The sequence below is a fragment of the Rhamphochromis longiceps genome, linkage group LG1 (assembly GCF_057381845.1).
Source record: "Rhamphochromis longiceps isolate RC_006_pf linkage group LG1, R_longiceps_female_GT1.1, whole genome shotgun sequence".
NCBI lineage: Eukaryota > Metazoa > Chordata > Actinopteri > Cichliformes > Cichlidae > Rhamphochromis > Rhamphochromis longiceps.
In genome coordinates this window covers 21,525,501-21,549,385 of record NC_140557.1, presented here as the reverse complement: position 1 = coordinate 21,549,385, position 23,885 = coordinate 21,525,501, and the positions used below count along the sequence as shown (strand labels likewise).

At 40.7% G+C, this 23,885-nt stretch overlaps 2 protein-coding genes across 4 annotated transcripts in view; both read right to left on the bottom strand.

Annotated features, from left to right (window-relative positions):
- Positions 1-730: 730 nt before the first annotated feature.
- scube2 (signal peptide, CUB domain, EGF-like 2) lies at positions 731-20,205 on the bottom strand. Of its 2 annotated transcripts, none has more exons than XM_085402402.1 (23): positions 19,726-20,205; positions 19,219-19,335; positions 18,948-19,073; positions 18,629-18,763; positions 17,805-17,930; positions 17,598-17,714; positions 16,318-16,407; positions 15,581-15,697; positions 15,359-15,481; positions 14,687-14,803; positions 14,370-14,492; positions 13,956-14,072; positions 12,648-12,737; positions 12,391-12,513; positions 11,682-11,849; positions 11,156-11,359; positions 6,869-7,039; positions 5,231-5,398; positions 4,593-4,754; positions 4,305-4,502; positions 3,865-4,017; positions 3,158-3,237; positions 731-1,890 (listed from the first exon to the last, which is right to left on the bottom strand). In XM_085402402.1, the coding sequence occupies exons 1-23, from the start codon at positions 19,811-19,813 to the stop codon at positions 1,744-1,746; spliced, it is 3,060 nt and encodes a 1,019-aa protein (XP_085258528.1). In that variant the 5' UTR covers positions 19,814-20,205; the 3' UTR covers positions 731-1,743. The 2 variants fall into 2 exon arrangements, with proteins under 2 accessions (XP_085258528.1, XP_085258521.1); XM_085402395.1 differs by having other exon boundaries at positions 11,156-11,362; positions 19,726-20,200.
- A 2,237-nt stretch (positions 20,206-22,442) lies between these two features.
- sinhcafl (SIN3-HDAC complex associated factor, like) overlaps positions 22,443-23,885 on the bottom strand; it is a 3,777-nt gene continuing 2,334 nt past the window's right edge. Inside the window, exons 5-6 of one of the 2 annotated variants that reach the window (XM_085402380.1) lie at positions 23,564-23,717; positions 22,443-23,455 (exon numbers count right to left, since the gene is read on the bottom strand). In XM_085402380.1, the coding sequence (XP_085258506.1) occupies positions 23,278-23,455; positions 23,564-23,717 (332 nt within the window). In that variant the 3' untranslated portion in view covers positions 22,443-23,277. The remainder of the gene's footprint in view (positions 23,456-23,563; positions 23,718-23,885) is intronic. The other variant, XM_085402386.1, reaches the window with a different exon arrangement.

Below are 23,885 nucleotides of genomic sequence, written 5' to 3'. Positions count from 1 at the left end.
AGCCCAGTAAGCCACCCCCCTGCTCCGCCACGTCACGTGAAGATAAATCGAATGCACCCTTCGGTTAGACAAGCTGGTAAAGAGCAGGTGTATCAAACTCTGGTCCGGGGAACACCAGGCGGGTCATTCTTCTTGGAAGACAATTATTATATTATCATTGTAGGTATTATCATTACTTACCTTACATTCTAAAGTGCATTGTGTTTTGGCGCTATATACATAAAATCTCAACTCAATTAAAACGCTAAGATAAATAAACAAATCGACCATTTATTTTTATAATTTCTTTATAATTTTATCTTTTTTAGCATTTACACTTGTGCTCAAGAACTATTTTGCATTATAAATATTTTCGAACCACTTTTTTCATATAGATTCTTTTCGAATTCATGGGGTTGATAGAAAATGTCCTGCAACTGTAAAATGGCCTTTATAACTATGGAAGATTTGGGGGGGGGGGGGTTTCAGTGATGAAACATCTTTTATTATCCAAGATAAATCCAAATTATGTGCAACCTTGTTACTCTAATTACTCTAGTTTATCCCTGTCTCCATATCATTTTTGATAAAATAATCATGTTTTTTTCTTGCAAGCATTTTATCTCAAAAGTTCTACCTACTAACTCAATAATAATAATAATAATACTTAATAAAGACCAACTTTATTATTCCTCTGGAGGTGTTAAACATATACAAACACATGAACTTGTACAGAAATGAGAAAAAGTGGTTGAAAGTGGTGGAAATCCGTTTCCGGTCTTTATTTACAGCACATTCGATGTACAAAATCATAAAAATATACATACTTGTTTCATCTAGGAGAGGTAAATATAGTTTACTTCTATTTTACAGAACTTTTCATGTATTCATGGCATCACAAATTGTTCCGTTTCTCTGCAGAGTAATTCGTTGTCTTTGGTTGCTAGTGACCTAGCTGAAGCAGTCATTGTCTTGTGACTAGTTTTGGAAAGGAAAAGTATTTTTTAAAGAACAGCAGTGCTCATCCAGACACCTTAGAAGACCAAATACGTGAGCCAACAGCAAACGCAGCCATGCTATACCATTAAAGTGTATGTAGCTGCTACAAAACATTAGCGTTTCACCTAAAACTTTTTACATCATATACAAGACATTCATCAGAATAATTGCTTTTGTGGCAGGGCTACTTCTTTTGCAGTGCTAATTTCCCCAAGAAAACTTGTGTGCGCTATTTGTTCCTGACATTTTTGCAGTATTTCTGTCAGTATTTCATGCCTACCTGTGCAGGCCATGTTAAAAAACTAAATGTTAAACCTAAACCTATATACAGTGTTACTGACATTCAGCATATATCTGTTCGTCTATCATATTTGTTTTTCATCCAAATGCAATTAAAGAGTCCCATAATGCCGCCATGCACAGTATTTCTCAACATTCCAATACCCAATTTGGAATTTAAATCCCAACTTTAAAATTTAAAGGGCCGTATAATGTCATTCATCTGCTGTTAGAAGTATTTTCCAAATGAGATCTCCTAATTCCTCTCCGAGGAAGCCCATATAGATCTGTGGTTTGTACCACTTCCTCAGTTAAAAATTTCACTTTTCCATTGGGATCGTTTCATCAGGTGCGGTCCTCTTGTCCAACACGTAACCTTAGAATGCGCAGGGGTCAATTGATAAAACACATAAGAGGGTCCAGTTTCTAATTTAAGCTTATTATGAAAAAATCCTGGAACCTTGTGGCAACTTTTTATTTATTTTTTTAAGGACGAAGGAACCTCAGGACTTTGGACCGCAGGAAGCGAATGAAGGATTTGGGGAACATTTCTCTCGAGTCTTGCGCTGTATAATTGAAGAAGTTTTGTGGGTGAGCCAGCACGTCAAACAGTGCCTTCATGAGCTTCTTGTCCTGAGGGGGGAAAAAAAAAAAGAAGAAGTGTGTTATCCAAAAGAATTCCTTACAGTATGTAGTCTAAGGAGCTTGGAAAGAAAAGCATCTGGACTTCTTTAAGTTGCTTGAAGACGTTTCACCTCTCATCCGAGAAGTTTCTTCAGTTCTAAGGGTCAAATGGTGGAGAGTCCCAGATTTAAACCCAGTGGGAGTTTCCCCCCAAAGAGGGACAAAGGACCCCCCCGATGATCCTCTACCTAATCACATGAGCCAAGGTGTGAAAACGGGTGTAGGTAACAATCAGCCACGGTTTCGGGGGAGCTCATTGTGAAACCTGGCCCCACCTTATCATGCGAATTCCTGAGGTCAGATGGCCCAGGATGTGAGTGGGCGTTAAGGCGTCTGGGAAGGGATCTCAAAACTGGATTATAGATGGCAGACAGTTGGTGTCGTAAACCAGCGCCTCTGTTCAAAGATGGTCGCTCACAGTGGACATAGATGGCTTCTTTCACTCCTCTATTCAAACCGTCTGTCCTCTCTGTCCAAAATGTGAATGTTCACATTTTGGACACGTGATTAAGTAGAGGATCATCAGGGGGTCCTTTGTCCCTCTTTAGGGGGAAACTCCCACTAGGTTTATATCTGGGACTCTCCACCATTTGACCTTAGAACTGAAGAAGCTTCTCGGATGAGAGGTGAAACGTCTTCAAGCAACTTAAAGAAGTCCAGATGCTTTTCTTTCCAAGCTCCTTAGACTACGATGACCTGGATGACTGAGAACCTTCACAGACTTACAGTATGTAATTTTTACACATAGGAAACCACAGTGACACAGGTGTCACTGTCCCTTTACACACAGAGGGAAGTTCCTATTAAAGTTTCAACACTTACTCTCTCACAGTTTTCTTGACAATAAAATGGGTCGGGGCTCTTATGGGTTCATGTGAGCGGTACTCTGTATTTCTACTTGTTCCCAAAAGAGGGTGCTACATGGTCACTGGAGCCAAACCACTAACACAGTGAGGAGTCAAAACTGGCCAGCTGATCTTTGTCAAATAAAGTCTAAATGGTCAGCTGAAAATAGCCCATGAGATAAAACAGCTAAAACTCTTAATGAGCAGGTTAGTAAGTCAGGAATGCAATGCTTTAAAAGATGAAAGTAATGGATAAATGTAAATATATACAGCTTACACTAAAGGTTTTAGGTATTTTAGACCTACTCAGGCTGGAGACCACAGTGCTCCCTGTTAAACATTTGTATAATATAATTATAAAATCCTGATACCTTAAGTATTTCCTGGTGATGCTCTGAAGCATATAATCTTCCATCTCTGACGATGTCTTCTATCAACTCTTGGTAGTCCTCTGAAACAAATAACGTTCATAAATAGCTTAGTAAGAAAAAACAAACTAGATTTAAACAATATTCAGAGGTATCATCGGTTTATTCTTTCTCAATTCATCAAATTTAAAAGGGATTGTTCAAAAAACAAACAAACAATAAAACAAATGTAGAACCCTACAGAAGACTTAATGGAAACCGCAGTTTCTACAGGCAGGGGCAGATTTTTTTTTTTCCTCTTAAACGAATGAGGCACACAGTATTCGTTACACCCCACCCCCCAAAAACAAGGGACAAAAACCCACAGACATCTTTTTCCAAGTTGTCTCTGATAATCCTCAGGGAGGACACCATGTACCAATTTCAAATAACTATGGGTCGTAATGGCACCCAGCACACATCGTCTCTTCTGGGCCATTAAAAAAAAGAAAAAAAGAAAAAGATTCCTGCCAGGCCAAATGCTGCATGAATGAAATGAAAACACTTTGCTCTGCTTCTGAAAGATAAATGCTGAATGAAAATGAGGATTTCAATCATTTATATTGGAAAAATGAGAGACACAATATAGTGTGCGCTGGTTTGGTGGGACCAGGTTGTGAACTTACATGGAATTACAGTATTAATCTTATTTCCAAGACAAACCATCTCACCATCATACGTCACATATGGAACCTGGAAGCCTTTGCCGCTGTTTCCCTCATTGGACCTGAACTGTATCCAAAGCCTCTTGGAGCGGGAGGTGAAGGCAATGGGACGTTCGTACGTCTGACACGTCTCGTAGGTCGTCACAGAGTTGGGGAGAGCTGTGAGAAGCACAGAGGAAAGGCCTTAATACGTAACTACTGATGAATATGAAAACCACTCTTATGACATTAAGAGATGTTTTTCTACCACTGTGCCGATTCATCCTGCTCTGTACACACAGACTATATTGTAAGCAGACACTTGTTTTCATAACTTCTGAGGATTATAGCGTTTTAAAAAAAGGATCATAATCGTAACTTGAGCCCAAACCAAAGCAAATCCAACCTAAAACCCCTGTGTTATATTTTATTTGTTAGTTAAATGGCACAAACACAGTAGAACTCACCGCTTTTTCTCATCACCAAGTAGTCTCCACATTCATCCTCAATAGGCAGGTAGATTTCAGGGACAACAATAAGGATCCTGCGTTTGGGGGGAGGGTTAATGATCCAAGTGCACTCGATATTCGCAGGATAGTTTCCCGGGTAGTTGGGAGATTCGATGTAACCTGTAAAATCCCCGAGCTCTCCTCCACATCGTCGGTCTGTAAGTGACACAAAAATTAAAAATATCTCAAATGGAATTCTAATATTGGAAACTAAAACCCTGCCCCACCCCCTACAGATATACATACTTTTGCACTGCATGATGTTAGTGGAACCATCATAGTCGGTGGTGGTGTTTCCAGGGCAGGTGACACAGTAGTTCTGACCAAAATCCCCTTGATATGTGCCCATTGGGCAGCGAATGCAGCGGTGTGTGCTGGTGTTGTAGTAATGTCCTGGAGAGCACTGCACTGCAGGAGCAAAGGCCAGCGATAGAGAGCTGTTAGCTGATTTAATGCCACCAACATTCGGGGTACAAAAAAATCGTATCCTACATTATACCTGAAAAATCTTCAGTTAAAACGTTATACATAAAAAAAACCAAAAAAAAACACAACAACAAAAAACTCTGCGCTTGAGTTAGAACGGAAACTCTCTGTGCCTGGTAAAAACCATACAACAGCTGCAGAGGGCAGCAGAGTCCCTATCAACACCTGCAAATGCTACACAGTGTTTTGAAGTCACAAAAAAAGACTTCAAATCCCCAAAACAACAGATGGTTCACTTTATTTCACAAGTCTGGCAGGCTTTCATAAACGTTCTCGGCTCCAAAAGAACCATTTAAACCCTTCGTTTATATTAAAGCTAAACTAAAGCGAAAGCTAAAATATACCAGGCAGACGTTATTAGGTTTTATATCCAGTGACATAACTAAAATCTTTCATACCTTTGGTCTCACACTCCTGAAATGAGACAGCCCCGATGCGCCGGGTGCCCAGGTCCCCTCCACAGGGGAAGCAGGAGGTGCGCCCCACCTCTGGTTGGTACGTTCCAGGTGGACAGAGCTGGCAGGGGATGAAGCCATCGTGGGAGTGCTGACCAGGGGAACACTGACCTGAACACACACACACACACACACACACACACACACACACACACACACACACACACACACACACACTTCACACTGTTAGAAGCAGGAAATGCTCTGTCCACTTAAAAAAAAACAAAAAAACAACAACAACAACTTTGCTTTACTTTTATTTAGCAAAACTTAAGAAAATACTAATGGAAAAAATGCTGTGTTACATCTCCACCTCTCACTGCGTGTAACTCCTGGGTGACTAGTACAAAGTGGATGTGTGATAGCTCGTCTTGTTTAGTCTGTCAGGCGAGATGTGACTCTGATAACAGCACAGGAGGAGAACAAAACATGGTGGCTCCTTGAGCTTTTTATTCAGGACTGAAAGAAGTTAATTCATATTCAAGCTTCTTCAGATTTACACAAAGCAAAACAACTGCCAACGAGATCTTTATCGAGGCACCACTGCTTCCTTTGTACCTTCACAACTTTATATTTAATTTTCTGCGGCTGTTGCTTTTTTTGGATTATTTATTTGATATAAATATCTATAAAATATCATACATTTTTTAGTAGGTAGTTAAATAACACACAATCTCTTTTTTCATTGTTTATTTATTTGTTTTTTAATTTGGTGCAGTAAGACTGGCTATGAGAGGGGTCTGTGTCAGTAGGGAAAGCTGAAAAACATTTTTTTTTAAATGCAGTTAAAAGTCTAAAATTCATCCCTTCCTTCACACTCTCCAAAGCTGCGCAGTGGGTCAGTCTTTGGCAGGCTGATTCTGGCCCCTGGGCTTTACGTTTGACAGTTGCTTGGCATTTACATGTCACCATAAAGTAAAAAAGAGAATTTACTATTTATTTATTTGTGACCTGCTTTCTGAGCCCTAAAGGTGACTAGTTTTTGCACAAACCAGATTAATACTGGCTCAGGTGGTAGAGCAGGTCATCTACCAATCAGAAAGTTGGTGAAACAATCCTCGACTCCTGCCTGCATGCTGAAGCATTCTTGGGTAACATACAGAATTGAGTGTGTGTGAATGTTAGAAAGTGCTTAGCTACAGATAAAAGCACTGTATGGGTGCTTGGGTGAGTTGATTTGACCATTTTAACTGCTTGTAAAATTAAAAATTAGCATTAACATTTGGCTGTAGGATCAGTCAATCTGTGAAAACTTGGAAAACACAGATTTCTGAACCTGTCTTTAATTTGAAACTTGGCACCTGTAAAGTTTTGATAGCACATGATCAAAATCTGTCCACAGACAGACACTCAGAAATCTTCCAAAGCACTTAAAATAGCCCTCGTGGTAGGTTCCTGTCTTGTGACATCTCCAGGATTTCAACACATACAAAGTCAACACACAAGACATTAAATGTCAAGTTGCCTGCAGTAAAGTATGTTTAAAGGACACATCATAAAGAATTAAGACAAACCAGTTTATAATACACTATAAAATTTTATTGTTTGATGTTTTTTAAATGTTAAAATATGGTGTTTTACCTCCACACTCTGAAATGTTTCGAGCTCCCACCACTTTGGAGACTTCTCTTCCTTGAGGTGTAGGACACACCTCACAGGACATCTGTCCCTCCTCGTCCTGATACGTTCCAGCTGGACACGACAAACACCGTCCCTGATCGCCATCGTAGTAGGTCCCAACACTGCAGCTCACTAAGACACAGATGGAAAAGGACATCAAGAGAGATTAAAGTTTAGCCGTTCTGTGACATACTTGTAGCGAGACACTGTTGCATGCCCGTCTCTAGTGCACATAAAGCAAATGTCGGCCTACAAAGTTTCTCCAAAGAGTTGCTAAGCATGTGCTGACAGTTTTATCTTTGTGCTATGCTAAGTTGAGGGGGAAAAGTCATATTTTTTGAATACTAAACACACAGAAATATTTTTCAGACAGTAATTCTGTGATATAGAGTCAATTACAAACAAATGTAACTGTTTGAGGATGATGGAACATTTCCGCAAAAACTAAAAACAAACACTTAAAGATAAGCCATCCAAAACAGACGTTAACGTTTGAACTTGTAATTAAAGTCAATTTAGTAGACAGATCAGGTCAGGTGGCGCTCATGGACAAATAACCACACCATAAGAGTGTGTGGGTAAAAAAAGAACAATGCGATAAGCAGACATGAATCAACAAATATAGCAGATTGCCCCGTGGTTACACACAATCAAGCAGTCCTAACCACAGCGTAGATGTACACAATAAACACCGCAGCTACAGTGAATGATGAGACCATTAAAGAAACCCAGATCACAGCTGCCTCTCAAGTGTAATCAAAGAGGATCATGTAAATACTTGAACTGGATAAACACAGTAAAGAGCAGTGAGCGCCAGCTTTAAGAAGGCAGCTGAGCCTGAACAATTATCTATCTGTTGACAGCGTTTTCCTGCCATCTTAAAGGTATCACTGAGCTCAGTGTAGATTATTGTACCAGAGAGTGGTGCATTAGGCTGTATGGTTACAGGCCATCTTTATATGGCACCACACAATCAGATGTGAACAACGTGCAGGTAACATATCAGGACTGCATCATGTAAAGTAGTGATGCTGTTGTGATGCCTATATAAAGTTCTAGAGTCTTCAAATAGAAAACAGTAGAAGAGCATGTTCGTAAAATGTTTGTGAAATATGCCCACTGGATTCAAATGTCAGATTTGTGTCACTAAACAGAGTACGGCTTGATACTAACAAAGGATAACCTACATGATGCCTAAAGGAGAGATAAGTACATTTATCTTAGCTACAACTGTATGATAAGATGTCAGCTATGAAAATGCTTGTGCATTACATTAACACAGTGTAACTTTTGCAGGTTTCAGGTTCAAGTCTCATTTTAACTGTGTCTTCTTGTAAACTTTTGCTTTTCAATTACATTCCCTTATTGTTGGTTATTCCCTTTAAGTCAACTTTTATTTGTCTGTTTAACATTTATCTTTATTGATCTGTTTTACATGATTGTTCAGTGTTTGCTGTGCCTAAATGAGCTATACAAATAAACTGATCTGAAGTTATGAATTTTATTTGCTTTGGACTGCATGAAACACACACATTAAAAGTCCAAATGCCATTAAAGTACATTTGCAAACCAACCTAAAACAGCCATGCAAAAACAAAATCATGGGGACAAAAGAACAACAGCCTCTCCCAGTGCTGCCTTTACTGCATCCACACCTACACCTGTCTTAATACTTGACACAACATGGCTGTGCATCAGAGAGGAACTTTAAATGCCAACGTAAGGACCCTCAGCTCTTTTAAAAGCAATCACAGCCGCAAATCAAAGGGAGAGCTTCCCTTTTATCGTATAAAAGCGCAAACACTTGATTAAAGGGGCTAAAACACTGTTTTGCTTTGGTTCCTCCCATTCAGACTGATGCCTGTAATTAATTTGGCAATTACTGTGTCTGTCTGATAGCCGTAAGAACTTCACTTGAAAACTAAAGCTGAGCTCACACAAGAATAAATCAATTAAACTCCTGAGACTTTCGAGCAAAACGTGCCTCATATGTAGCCTTCAACCGGGCTGAAAGAAAACAACCAATATCAGAGAGAGCTCGACACACAAAAGCTTTCACACAGATCCATTATACGTGGCTCTGTAGACTGTTAGGTTTTCGTTGGGAGAAAGAAAATGTAATTCTATCAAGAGCAGCTCATTTTTGAAGCCTTTTGTTTATTCTAAAAGACCACAAGGAGCCATCACTGCATTGTCCTCTAACAGCTTTTATTTGACAGAGGGAAGCTGTGAGGGAAGAGACAGTGAGAGTGAAAAAGAGGAAAGAAAGAAAAACTTGAAGTCTTTCAAATGCAAAGAACGGTTCTATAGAGTTCTCGAATTGATGGCCCCAAAGAGGTTTAAAAGACCTTTCACCTCTATTCAAGTCCCTGGTTTTTGCCTACTTGATGACATAGGAAAACACTATGGTATCACAGTAGTAAGGAGCTGAACCCAATAAAAGAGGTCAGGTTTCTGAATCCCCCCATTCTACTTGGTCCAATCACTGCTCGCGCCCATCAAGCAGGGGCCCAAACAGCTGATGCTAATTGATTCCCATGGTGTGGGTGAAGTCAATTCTCTTTAGCAGTTTAGTGGCTAGGGGTCATGCAAAGTGGCCCCCAGCTGGGGTGCAAGGGTAGGGGGGGGGGACAGCACTTAAAGTGCCAGCTTGAATCAACAGCACTTCCTAAACATCTCCAACGTTAAAACAAACACACAAACAAGTTCACTGCGACACTCACATGGATGTGAGAACATGTGGACCTGTGGACACGTTCACATGAAGCCTCTTATGTATGCTTTGGTTGTTTTCCTGCACATAAATAATGTAGAGTTGAAATAAATTTTAGACTCAAAATGATCATGTTATTAATAAGCTAACATCACAAGTTATTTAAACTGAACCAATGTCCCGGAATATAAACGTTACTTCAACCAATAACCCAAACACAGCACAGAGGAGGAGGAGCTGCCACGCTTTAAACTGTGCACAGTGTTTTCTTCAAATCCACAGAAGACTGTGTTCTTCTCAAGGAGTGAGAATGAGCTTCAAATGGGGTTTTCAATGGAGTGGGCAAATTGAAAAGGACTAAACTGCACTCCAAACTAAGCCAGAGCAAAAGATGGGGGAGGAGGGAAAAATATAGCTCCTTTAAAGAGCTGGAGGTTAAGAAGAATGCCTTTCAGAGCCCCCCTCTCCTTTTTCCCTCCTCTCCCAAATTACATGTCTACACCCTTGCCACAACCAATAGACTGCCTAATGTTGACCTGAAAGCAAAGCGGGGGACGGAAGGAATAAAGACACTTAAGATGTGAAATAAATCATGTCAGGAAAGCTTAACAGCAGACGTAGCTTAAATGTTAATGATGAGACCAAAGAAAAAAAAATTACAGGGAGATGAATGGAAAGCAAAACTTATGACTTTCCCTCAACAGACATTATCTCATGAAACTACAGAGCGGCTATAGTTTGACACATTTTTTTGGCCATCAGCCATATTCCTGAGATCTGGGGATAAAGATCTGGGCCTACATTAAGTTAAAACATCCTCAACACTGACGCATATATTGAACAAAGCGCATACTGCCTGAATAAATATTTAGACATCACAATTTAGGAGGAAAGGCACCAGTTTCCCCTCGCTGATACTGAGAAGATGTCCAGCACGCAGCCAACACATTGTGAGGCCTGAAAATAGGGGCATACAGTTGCAGCCGCCAGAGAAAACACAAGCCTGCCTTGAGCTCTCCACCATCGACAGCCCTATTTAAAGAGCATTTTTCTCCAGCGCAGGTTGTATATAAAATTCAAGCAAGAGGCAGCAGGAGACCTGCCATCAGCCCTAACGTTACACTTTTATCCCATGGAGATGCTGGAAGATCTCGCAGCTTGGAGGGCCAACAACAGCTTCTCTGTTCTTCCACACAAGCTCGCTTTCCCCCTCCAACTTGCTCATTACAGAATGTCTGCAAACCAAATATGGCATTCATCTGGCCCACACCTGCTCCAAATCCAATCATTAAACCCGCCTGTCTAAATATATCTCACTGGCTTGGGCCAATTCAATTACTTAAAGCCATGACTATGGGTCTACTGTGTGTATGGGGTATGCTCACAAGTGCTGCTGCCTCAAAAAACAAAGCGGTGGGAAAGATGAAAAGCATTAACGTTTCCAGTAGAAGTTTTGCCTGGATTAACTGTTTGTGCTCTGCTCGTTAACAGGATTTCTACAGTGAATAAACACTACACACATAAACTCAACTCACCACATTTTCTGCCCAAGAGCATCTGTCCTGCTATGCAGTGTCCTGGCAGCTCTGCCAGCTGGCTCGGACTCCTGGATAGATTGTAGTCTGCTCCGGCAAAGTGGAGGTGGAACTGCTCCCGGTTGATGGACTTCCGCAGGGTCCTGATGGTCTTCCTGAGCCTCTTCTCTGAACGGCGGCGTGCGCAGTTCACGTCACAACCCTCTGCTGAGAAAAGCACTCGATACTGCAAGAGTTTCCAAAGCAAGATTTCCTATTGTTCACCTGCAATAACCTACGATTTCATGCCTAGATTCCCATAAGCTTACTTCACACCGCTAACGCAGAAATCAAGGAAATTAAACAAAAACACCCTTTGCCCCAAATCTAGAGCCCATCACCAGAGCCAAGTCAAAACAGGAGATACTTTTACACAGCTTGGTTTGTTTAGTGACAAACAGAGCGGCGAAAGACAGATTTAAGAATCATAATCACAGGTCGCAGACAGACAGGCGGGCAGCCAAGCAGAAACCACAGAGAGACCAACCTGTTACCTCCTCTAGGTTCACATCCAGCTCAAACTCAGCAGTGATTGAGGAGCCGTCCTCCTCGCCGGCCTTCCTGCCATGGCGGCTACGCATTCTCTGTCCGGATGAGGTGCAGCGCAGGCTCACGTAGCTGAACTGGACATTTTCAGTGAAGAGAAACTTCCTTTCTGTGAACATGGGACACAACAAACCCCCAGCAAGCACAACAAAGAGAAAAATTGCACAGTTGTTAACAGACAGGAAACATTAATCACATACAATAATCTTTGGTCATGCACAGTGAAAAGTTAATAGAACAAAGGGGATGCAATGGCAATGAGATGTTGGTTTCCTTTCAGTGTCTGTGAGGGATGTACCATGCTGAGCCCGTTTTGTAGAAGCAAAATAATCCTACAATCAGAATCGTGTTTGATTGATAGCTAGGTCACACACAACTGAAAGGCATCCTGTGGCCAATTACATCCTCCCTGTCACTGGCAGACAAAGTGCTGTGCTGAGATGTGGAAGACACTCAAAACCACATCACTTTCCCCACAAATTTCTTTCACATTTGCTCTTGGTTTTTGGTTTTCTTTGAAGCATCTTTAAGGTCTGCTTCAGAGTCTTTAGATGTTGGCAGTTTTCGGTAAACCCAAAATGTTTTTTAACCAGCAACATAAAGACGATATAACTCTAAGTCTTGTGCTTTGAGTCGGCGTGGCGCTGTACCTGAGCGCGCTGAGTTTAGGCTCTCCCTGAGTTTCTCCTGACTTCGTTTTAAGTTGCACCTTGGGGTGCCAGACTTAAAAGTGGCCGTTGTCTTAATGCGGGCAAGGCTGGCCGTTTCTCGACCTGCACGACAGGGGGACAGAAAATATCGTTATCAAGTGAAGACAAGTAAAGCGTGACCTACCTGTTCCTGTGTTACTGTTTTCTTTGGCAGAGCGGAAAAAAAAAGATGTAAATCTGCGATGTCCTGTACTTGCCTAAGCAATATGAGCCACTGTTGTTCTTTTGTGCGTCAGCCAAGCAGGGCAGAGGCATTCCACAGGTCACTGTGTAGGAATCCTCCGTCCCTGAAAACACACGAGGCCGTGACACAGGGACCGACACTGACAAAAGTAAGGGCCAAAAAAACAACTAAGACAAAAGACAGGCAGCATGTATGAACATGAAGTCCGTCAACAGACTTTTCACTCAATTAAATCTACAACTGTTGAGCTTACTGACTAGTTGCACTTCCACCTGACTGAATTGTGCTGTTTGAAGACATAATATACAAAAAGCATCCTCGATGTATCATAAGCTTCTTCACCAATCCACCCTGGTCCTTTTTATCTCTCTCTAACTAACCTGTGAACCTGCAATTGTCAAAATATCCTGATTTAAATGTGGGACTTGTAGCAGTGCTAATCCTGCTGGATTAGTTGACATGTTTTGCAGCTGCTTCACTCTGACAGCCCAACACCAGCCATCTGCTTCATATCAGCAAGTAGCTCTTGTTAAAAATTTTTTATTCACACCCCCAGTTAGCTGTTACCACAGCAACAAGTACTTTTCTTGGGGTCCGCAGAGAGTCAACAAGTAAACTGAAGAGGGCAATATGATAAAAATAAACTATGAAAGAGACAAACCATCAATTTATCTAATTCAGGGAACCTATCCCAGCTGTCATAGGGTGAGAGCTGCGGTACACCTTGGACAGGTCATCAGCCTATCGCAGGGCCAACACAGAGAGATGTACCCATGCATGTTCTTGGACTGTGGGAAGAAGCCAGAGTACCCAGAGAGAACTCACTGTGAGGCGACAGTGCTGACCACAGCACCACCCAATGATAAGACCATTAATGTATATTCCACATACATGCTGTCTTTTTATGCAGCTTTATTTTATTTGGATATTCTTAGTTTATTAGTATTTCATTTCATTATTTTTTTTATCTTTAATGTCATATCTTTCTCAATTTTTTTTTAGGTGCTTCTAATCTATTTATAGGTCATTTTATCGTCTATTTCTTAATGTTTTTGTTCTCTTTTTAATTTATTATATATATATCACATATTATTGCATATTATTTGCTTTGCTTTATCACTCTTTGTTCTCATTATCTACTGGTTAGTCATCTGTGAAGCGCTGTGAACTGCACTAACTTGCATGAAAGATGCCCATACAAATAAAGACTGATTGCATGACAGATGATATATAACGTAGCCAAAAAATTGCTCAGTTATTAAACCAACACACCGGTTTATCGCAGCTCACACTATACAGAGATCTGGCTCAACCAACTCACCGCTGCTGATGTGTACTTGAGACTGGCAGGTCAGAAAGCAGCGATCCCCTCCCTCCTGCTTGCTACAGTTCAAAGTAGGTTTAGATGGGGGCTGTGCAGGTGATAAACCCTCAGCCGCTAGATAAAAACCACAACAAAACTCAAACATGTTCAAAAGCAGGAAGGAGGAAGATGCACATGAAGATGAAGAAGCACAGAAAGTCCAAAATCCTGACAGCTTTGTAGCATTTTGGATGGATTACTCAAGCACAAGAAAATTAAAGAGTAAACAAATAAATAAATAAAGAACAACTCAAAGTATCTCCTGTTTTTGTCCACAAAGGTGTTTGCTGTCACACTTCATCACTGCACAATTTCCATTGAGACGTGACAATAACAGACCTGCTTGTCATTCAGAGACAGGTGCTAACCTACCGATGCAGTCCTTTTTGTTCCAATGTAGCTTATAGCCGGGACGGCAAAAGCATTCAAATCCACCCACGGTGTTCTCACAGCCATGCTCGCAACCGGCATTGTTCACACTGCATTCATTTATATCTGGGATGGGAAAAAAAAAAAAAATGGGGAAAAAAAGTTACTCTTTATCATTTCAGAGATCGATTTCCAAAAACGCCAGTGAGCAACCACTCACATCTATGTGCTTAATCAAATAAAACATTTAAATGCATCAAGCACTTGTGTGTTATGCTGAACTTGTTATGTGTAGTGCCCTCCACCCAACTTAGTCTCACCTCCACAGTGGGCCAGTCCATACATGGTATAGCCTTTGTTGCACAGACACTGAAAACCACCCGGGGAGTTCACACAGGTGTGATCACATGTGCGCTCGAAGAAGCATTCGTCTATATCTGTAATCAAAATCAGGCAGATGACATAATAGCAGGGCAGTCAGTTACAATCTTCGCCAGCAGGAATTTCCCCATCTAATGACGACCATTTTCCTACTCAGTGAAGTGCGACAGGTACATTACACTACAGCAGATTAAAAAAACAAAAGCAAAAATACTAGCTTTTCATAGAAACGACTTCTAAAAAAGAAATCATTGTCATCAATCATGCCAAACTCTGATGCAAAAAAAGGTAAACAAAAGTAAACCCCAGAAAAAGGGTTTACATGCTCCCTGATGTATTCAACTCTTTAAAGCCTGAACCATGAAATAATTGTCAAGTAATTCAAGTTGAATAAAATCACACTAATGATGTAGAAGTCTGAAAAACTCAGAAAAATTCAACATGATCCTAATTTTCTTTTTGTAAGAAAGAAAAATCTAAATTCACTCAGTGATTAAAAAAAAAAAAAAAAAAAAAAAAAAGGAAACAAGAGAGAGATGTTGTAAATGTCATCATTATCTCGTTCATGCAAGTTCCTGTTACTGCTCCTGCAGTTCAGGAGCCACGTCTACCTTGACAGGAGCGTTCGTCTGTCAGCAGCTTAAAACCTTTTCTGCAGTTGCACTCAAAGCTGCCGATGGTGTTCTTGCAGGAGTGATCGCAGCCGCCGTTGTTGACCTCACATTCATCGATATCTGCGGGTGAAACAAGTGAGATTCTAAGAACACATTTTCACATGCAGGTTTGTTAGCGTATTAAGATACTATCCCTCGTTGTGAAGACGGCAGTCTGACCTTTGCACGTCTTCCCATCTGGCTGAAGCGTGAAGCCAGCGGGGCAGCTGCAGCGCACGCCGGTGGATGTGTCTTTGCAGGTGCAGTCGCAGCCGCCATTGTTCACGGCGCAGGTTTCTAAAAATGCAACACGTCTTATCACTGCATGCAAAAGACCTTTCTCCTAGTGGGGAATGCTGTGCTTTCCATTTGTGACAAAATACTAGAACTTAGCAGAATAAAACGATTTCCTGTAAAGTACCCTTTAAACAATTTCGTCCACTGATTTAAAAGGTTAAATTAACGTGCAGAATTTAACAATATTGTGCGTCTAACGTCACTGAGATGTTTGGATTAGGGCTGACCCGTACAGTCTCACCGGATGAGACTGCATACCTAATAAAGTACCAATCACACAATGTTTTACATGTATTGAGTGACCCAGAATCACACAACTGATGAATACTCAACATAGAAGAAAAGATTCACATGCTTTCCTTTCCAAATGGAAGGAAAATGTGAAATGTACCACACTGTCACATACGTGTATATTTCAAGTGAGATCGGCGGTGAGAAAGTGAGCATGCAGCCATTTCACAGTTTGCTCAAAAGACTGAGGAATGTATCAGTTTGCTAGAAATAAACTCCTCTCCCCACTCCTGAGGGCTTCCTGGAAGCTTCACACGTAAAAAAAACAACAACCAAAAAACCCAAAAAAACCCCACACAAATTCAAAACTGGGGGAGTCTTATTATTACCCATTAACAGCCTTCGTTTGACCCGCTTGTCCACCTCTGTAAAGGACGTGGCATTGTGGTCCAAGGACTCTGTGGTGGCTTCATCTCGCTCTGTGACACACAAAACCAGAGTAATGCTTTACTGTTATCCTCAGTGAGTGTTTATGCCAGCCATCAGGGCGCAGATGTGTTTTGACACTTGAGATGTTCAGCTTGTGGTGGCTTGGTGTGTGTCAGATAACACGGCAGATCAGAAAAGTGAATCACGGAGACAACGTCGCAGTGACACGCCCAGACCTCACACACACTGCTGGCTTGGAAGGAGAGATATTACCCGCTATCTGACGGCTGATCCTTATCCTTTACAACTGCTGTGTGGAAAAATGCACGCTGCCTAACAGGAGAACTGATAGAGAGAAAGAGGGATCCTCTAATTTCATCCATTCGTAAGGGTAGCCTCCTCGTAACGCAAGAAGAAAAAAAAAATAGTGTAGGCAGCTCCTGGAATTCGCCCACCCTGGGCTGAAATCTAGATCCATTTTGCTACATACTGAACATAAATGAGTATATATATGTATGTAAAAACAATTATCATCAGGTTAAAACATTGTATACATGTTTTGTGTTTCTTTGTTAAAGCTTTAAAATGCTGTAAACATCATCTAGATTTGAAAGCATGACTCCAATTAAGTCATAAAAAAAGTTCATCTAGCCTACAGCGTTATTTTATTATTGGGTCAGTTGACACTTAGAGTATGACTGCTTTCAAAACGCCATATTTTTTTAAGGCTGAACCATTAGGATGGGCTTATTATTTGGCATCTTTGGAAAAATGTTGCAATGTCACTTAGCAACCTTGCACGCTGGTTGGAAAATGATGTGAGGACATTAAAGATAGTAGAGGATATTTGATGTGATGTGTTTTAGATGACAGAGTGGTCTAATGTGCTTGCTGGATGGCTGGCTATGGAGTGGGAAACATTATCTTTACCAGGCAGGATTGGAATGACAAAGATATCTTCACCATATTAACAGCTCATGGAGATAAATTTTTGTCTCACCTCCTTTTTATGCATGTACACCTACCACCTGCTCACCTGATCCTAAGCATGCTTTTTTTTAAAAACAACAACAACGTATATACAGTTTGTATGCACGGGCATATACTGTCCTCTCTTCCTCCAAAATTCAATAACATATCAATCATAAAAAAAATGATGTGTATCCCAGCATTTCTTTCACTACAACATTGTGCTCACTGTTTTGCATTCCTCGTCTCACCTCAGTGTCAGCCTGCTTACCTACACATGAGCTCCTGTCAGGCTGCAGAGTGTACCTGCTGTGACACCTGCATATGGAGCCGTTCTCAGTGTCCTCGCAGATGTGCTGGCAGCCTCCATTGCCATGGTTACAAGTCACTGTAAGGTAAACAACATGCAACTACTAATGCAAATAATCAGTTCAACATAAGAAGCCCGATGCACTTGCGAGTGTTAGCGTGCACGTACAGATGCAGTCTCTCTGGTTCTTGGCCAGCTCAAAGCCTGGACGGCACTCACAGGCCACACCCCCTTTGGATGTCTCCTTGCAGATGTGGGCGCAGCCGTGCTCCTTATTCATACAGTTGAGGCCCTCTGGATAGAAAGAGGGAGAGAGGTACACAATGAAACTCTCCTACAGTGACTGACCAGCTACACACAAAGGCGCACATACTGAGAGATTAGTCTGGAAACTTGAAAGACACTGATTGTTCTCACGCCCCTACACAAGCCAAAAAACATCCACTGCTGCGTTATTCTTAGCGCCTCTACAGAGGGAACAAGAATCTAAAGTTCATTCCCCAAAAAAAACTCCAAACAACAAAAAACAAAACAACATATTCAATGGTGATTTGTAGCAGCATTTATATGGACGGGTCACAGCTGAGCGGATAGGTCCACTGGGATATAAAAGGGTTGTCAAGACCCGATGGAGTGGAAAGTAGTCACATTTGAGTCGACTTCAGTGAAGGAGACGAAACAAAGGCGCTTCAGACTAATCTGTGACACAGACCGCATAGACCAGAGTGTTGCAGTTATTGACTTATTTTGTTCTGAGGGACACAGAGATCCTTTTTCCCACAGCATGTTGCTGTTTCAGATGAAAGCTCAGTGACAGGAGCCAGCTTGAACCTGTCACCCCTCATTGTGTCATCAGTCTCTTGGAGAATCTGCCACATCTTTCTCTCTCTTTCTTTTTTACTAGTTTTACACAATACACAGGCATCCACAAACACACAATCTTTTGTAGATGAGTTAGCGACTATTTCAAACTTTGTGTTACATATACTCACCAACAGAGCGGTGGATGCACGTGTGCTGGTTGTCGCTGAGGAAGAAGCCCTCTTTGCAGCGGCACTCGTAGCTGCCCATTGTGTTGACACAAGTGTGCTGGCACCCACCGTTGTTGAACTGGCATTCATCCACATCTACAGGACAGTGAATCGATCACACGAGTAAACAACTTACAATGCTTCAGGTGGGAGGTATTCACTTACATAAACCAACACAGACCGTCTTCAGCGTTTTATAAAGCATGAGTTTACACAGCTGAGGACACAAGCTCCCTGTCTACCATGAAAGATTGCTTATTTAGTTTAAAGCTAATCTTACCTAGACAGTTATGTCCATCATGTGCCAAATGAAACCCATCATAACAAGTGCAGCGATAATTGCCTGGTGTGTTGTTGCACTCATGCACACAACCCCCATTGTACTCCAGGTCACATTCATCAATATCTGAGAAACAAACAACACATAAAGGTTGGGGTGGGGAGAAAAAGCTAAAAATGCTAAAACATCTTAGGCTCTGAACAATTAGAACAAGGTGTGGCTGCAACAGGAAGAAAAGAAATCTGTGGCTAAACATTTACACAATGCTTACCTTCACACTGTTTTCCATCGCCTTTAAAACCTGCTTTACACGTGCACTTATAAGAGTCTTGGGTCGTTTGACAAATAGCGTCAATGTGACAGCCATCACTTCCCTCTGCGCATGGATCTACAGGAATGCATTATCATCAAAAACACGTTAGAAAATTAACAAAAAGGCGACATATTTGTGAGAATGAAGCCGGAAAATTCAGATTTAACTGATAAAAACGAAATAAAAGAGTATGAGTCGAAATGGGGGGGGGGGGGGAGTCCTGTGAAAACCTGAATGTTAACAACATGCCAAAAAACAAAACTTTTTGGAAACGTTTATGTACACAGAGCGCGCAACCTGCCACGGCAGTGCTGTTTTTTCCTATAATACAAAGTTGTTAGGAATTAGGAGAAAATGCTAAAAGTCGCTGCTGGTGAAACGACATGGAGCGCACTCCTGGGAAAAGCGTGCGTAAAGTCTCCACGACTGCAAAAGACAACACACACACACTCACTACAGTCCCACCTCGAAACTCTGGAAGCGCTGCGCTTTGGCGACTATTTAACAGGAGCAAAAACAAACAAAAGTCCCTTGCAGCCCAAACAGCTCCCATGGTGATATGATCCAACTTTAGAGGTCTTTCTCAAAAGGACGCGTACGCACTGAAGTCGCGAGCGAGCGTCCGCCTCATTTTCATTCTAGCCTGTCAATCCGCTTCACAAGGCGCTTTTGAGAAGAGAAAGGAGTGAGTGAGTGAGAATAAGAGCGTGCGTGCGCGCGCGAGCACGTGAGAATGGAAAAAACGCTTTTGAAGCAGGGTTGAGTCAATAGAGGGAAGCCAAAGAAAAGCGGAAGCGTCAAGTGTGTGTAACAAGCATCACAACGGCAGCGCGCTGCAGAGGCTTCTGTTTTGAAAAAAAGAAATGCCCGGAAGTGTTATGGTAAATGCTAATTTACAAGCTCCTTTGAGTGGCTTTAAAGTCTAAACAGCGTTTGGTGTCTGTGTATGGTAGCACGGAGGCGAGCGACAGTCGACAGTGACTGTTGCTTAGCTGAAAGCGATTTACTCGTAGGGCATCGTTTCGAAAATGACGACCTGTGGTCGTTCCAGGCGCCGGTTGCCTCGGTAACCCTCTAATAAATACGCTAGAGGCAGAGCAGTTGGAATTACTTACTCATGGGCTCTGGTTAGAGGTAACCTAGTGGTAAATATGCTACAAGGTCATGTGTCAATCAACGATATTCTACATTCTCATTGGTAGTCGCCTTACTGCTCGCCTGGGATTTGAAATAAAAAATGTTTGTCCCGAAGTCCCACCCACTTCGGTGTTTCGCCCGGAGTCGCTTAATGTCTTTGCCTTTCAATGATCTCTAGTGGCCTTATCGGTTTGAATCGCTTCCAGTGTGGACTCAGCTGCATATTAAGTTCTCTCAATTTTTACATATGTAATATAAAATATATGACATAACATAAGAGTTTACATGTCAGATAGCAAACCAGATGTCACCGGGGAAACTCTGTGTTGCCATATGCGTTTTTGTTAGGGACACACCAAGTCTTGTTTAAACTTTAAGTTGACTTAAGTTTTAAAATACTTACAGGCTTTTTTCACTGCCGTTGTAATGTTTTACGTGCACTACTGTGTGTATATATACTACGAGTGCATTAAGCTAAATATTAGCTAACTAGCTACTCCTGGAAGCGAACGTTAATTAAAAAAGCGTGGTTGCTAGGCAACGAACGATTTTAGTTCTAATTGATAATCGCTACACGAAAGACGCCTTGTTTACCAGTCAAATAAATAGTTAACTTTAAAGTCAGGCGTTGTTGTGAAAGCTACAGACCTGAGTAAGAGTGGAGTACGTACACTTGCTTCAGCAGGGCTGTTAGCTTAGTATCGACGTTTACATGCATTTATGAGCTTTTACCATCGGACAAATAAGCTAACGATGGTAGAATTTGCTAAGATTGCACCATACTGATTTTTACAGCCGCAGTTTTCCCTACTGTGACTTAGGTTCAATTATCAAAATGCAACTCCAGTTGTGCAATATAAGTGAAATCCCAATCTAGCCAATAAACAGGAACACCTTTAACCCCTGCAAACAGCAAAGGGACCAAAAGCTCCATCAGCGTTAATGTAGCTCTTTTCCACCACCTGCTGGTGCAGAAAAATATGACAGGCCGCTATTTTTTTTTCTATTTTTTTTTATTGTAATACAGAACTACTTTGTGGTACAGTATAAAAAAACAAAACAAAACATACATTGCATGTTCAAAGGAAGCGCACAAAATTTCTGAAAGGCTCTACACCAATTATCTAAAAATTTCAGTTACAAAAGTTTTTGTAATAAATAAACATAAATTACATAAGAACCATAACGGAAAGATCAAATAATTCTTTAAGGCACATCTGATATCCCAAAATGTACCTCTTAAAAAATATGGCAACTCCCTAAGGACAAAAAAAAAAAGCTTATTTTCCAGCTTAAAAGGAAGCAGCATTTCTCCTTTTAATAAGAATCATAAACATGTTCAGCATTTAACAACCCTGCCGCAGAAGATAATATATTAAGCAACTTTACAGAGCATTGCCTGTCAGTTCTTTTAGTTTGAGACCACTTATAATTATGTAAAAAAAACAAAAAAAAAGCAACCGTTATCACTGCAGTATTAATTTGAGACAGTATGGCAAAAAACTGCAATCTGAGCATTATTTTTGACATGACAAAGACAAGAATGATTGTGAGACAATGACTTAGGACAATTAGAAAAAAAATGCAACATTATTGCTAAAATAATGGATGCTTTTTACAAGCCAATTTTGGTTGAGCAAGGATCCATCGCTTTACACCTGAAGTAGCAAAAGCGACGGACGGCCCCAGAGCACTTCTCACATTCAAAACGTCTGCATAGTTTGAACTTTGACAGTCGCAGCCATGACAAACACATTTCATTAAAAGCAATTTTTTTGAATGGTGATAATGGGAGCTAAAATGTAAAGCAACTTCAAAAGATGAATCACACAGGAGGAGGAATGTTGCTGCTCACTGTTGTGTTTAGAGAAATGTATCTGATCAAAGAGATGTGAACAATGTGAACATGTGGTAAAAAAAAGCCCGTTCTTTTCTTCTTGTTGTTAAAGTACATGTTTTAACAATGTTGGGACACACAAAAGCATTTTCTTTTTTTTCTTTTTTAAACAGACGTAGTGGTTTTCTATTCCTGTTATTGTTTAAAAAAAAAAAAAGTTTCGATGTTCCAACAGCCAAAATATTGTATTTACAAAATCCACTAAAAAACAAAATCAAAAAGCAACAAACAGGGATGTACTGCATGCATGGTCGAACCACATCTATCAGTTAATGTGCACACACTGCTGAACAAATTTAAAATGGAGTGTTTCAAACTTGTGGCATGCTAAAGCTGTATACATGTCCAAAGATTACGTGTTCTCATCTATATACACATATTAAAAGATCATTAAATCAATAAAGAACAGTTATACTAGTGATCCCCGGTGTCAGGAAAAAGCCATTTTTGTATTAAAAATAAAAAATAAAACAAAAATTCAAAGATTCATTTGCACTAATAGACAAAACATAGCAAAATGTTGAAGTCACGCCACTCACAAAAAAGCTGGTGTCTTTCATTTACACACAATTTGACAACTAATGAAAAACAAAACAATCCTGATATGTATAAAAAAGGTGACAAAGTATTTACAGAAGGATGATCATGTCATAAAAACAAAAATTATAATCCAGAGTCAAAAGCAGAGCTTTAGCAAAATTTTTCTCCTCATCCTATAAATAACACTAATGCCCTTAAGGTTTTTTTTCCCCATTTGTGCTTTCTATAAAAAAATAAAAAGGAAGGAAAGTAAGAAAAATCAATTCTTTACAAAAAATCTTAAAAAATACCTATATAAAAAGGAATATTACAAAGGAAAAAAGGTCTACATAACTGTCTATGGGAAAGAGGAGGAGCAGAAATGAGAGGTCTACCACTGGAGACAAATCCAGGTGGATGCCATGGATAACCCCAACAGGGAAATTCAACAACAACAATAGCATTCACCAGGTTTCTTTTATGTCTTCTGGGTGTTGTGTGTCCGGCAAGTGTGTGGCCACTTGCGTGGGCGATGTCAGTGTCTTCTGTTTTTTGGAACTGCAGCAGGGCTTGAAAAGCCGGGGATCAATAATCACCTCTCCAAACCGACCCTTGTAGACAATCCCACAGCACACCTTTTGTCTAAAAAGTTAAAAGGTGAAAAGTTACTTAAACAATGCTTAATCTTTTTTTTCCGTTTTGAAAAAGATATAAATTTTTTTTCTTCAGTGTAGTCAACGAGTAGCTTGCCTTTTCCAGTAGGAACGGTCCAAGAAGGAGAAGATAGAGGGAGCTGAGCGTCTTTGCTTGGACTCTATGTCTGAGCCATCATCTGACTGGTTGCTGTAACTGGGAGACTGGGCAGGAGACACGCTGGAGGTCGTGCTGTGTGCATCAGAGTCTGCTTAGGAAAAGGGAATATATTAAATATTATCATATTTACATTTGTTTGGTAAGGTTCTGTTGAATTCTAAATATTTTAAGACAGTAATTTAACCGATCACTTATTTAGCAGAAAGTTAGCCACCATTTCTAAAACTGATCGAAACTTTTACACTTCATGGTTCAATGA

Excerpts from the sequence above, each read along its gene's own strand:
- scube2 (XM_085402395.1), bottom strand. The coding sequence starts at position 19,813 with ATGGGAGCTGTTTGGGCTGCAAGGGACTTTTGTTTGTTTTTGCTCCTG. Across the intron at positions 14,073-14,369 it reads GAACAAAAAGGACTGCATCG|CGGCTGAGGGTTTATCACCT; the intron begins GTAGGTTAGCAC and ends GTTTTTATCTAG. Across the intron at positions 7,040-11,155 it reads GCTCTTGGGCAGAAAATGTG|TGAGCTGCAGTGTTGGGACC; the intron begins GTGAGTTGAGTT and ends TCTGTGTCTTAG.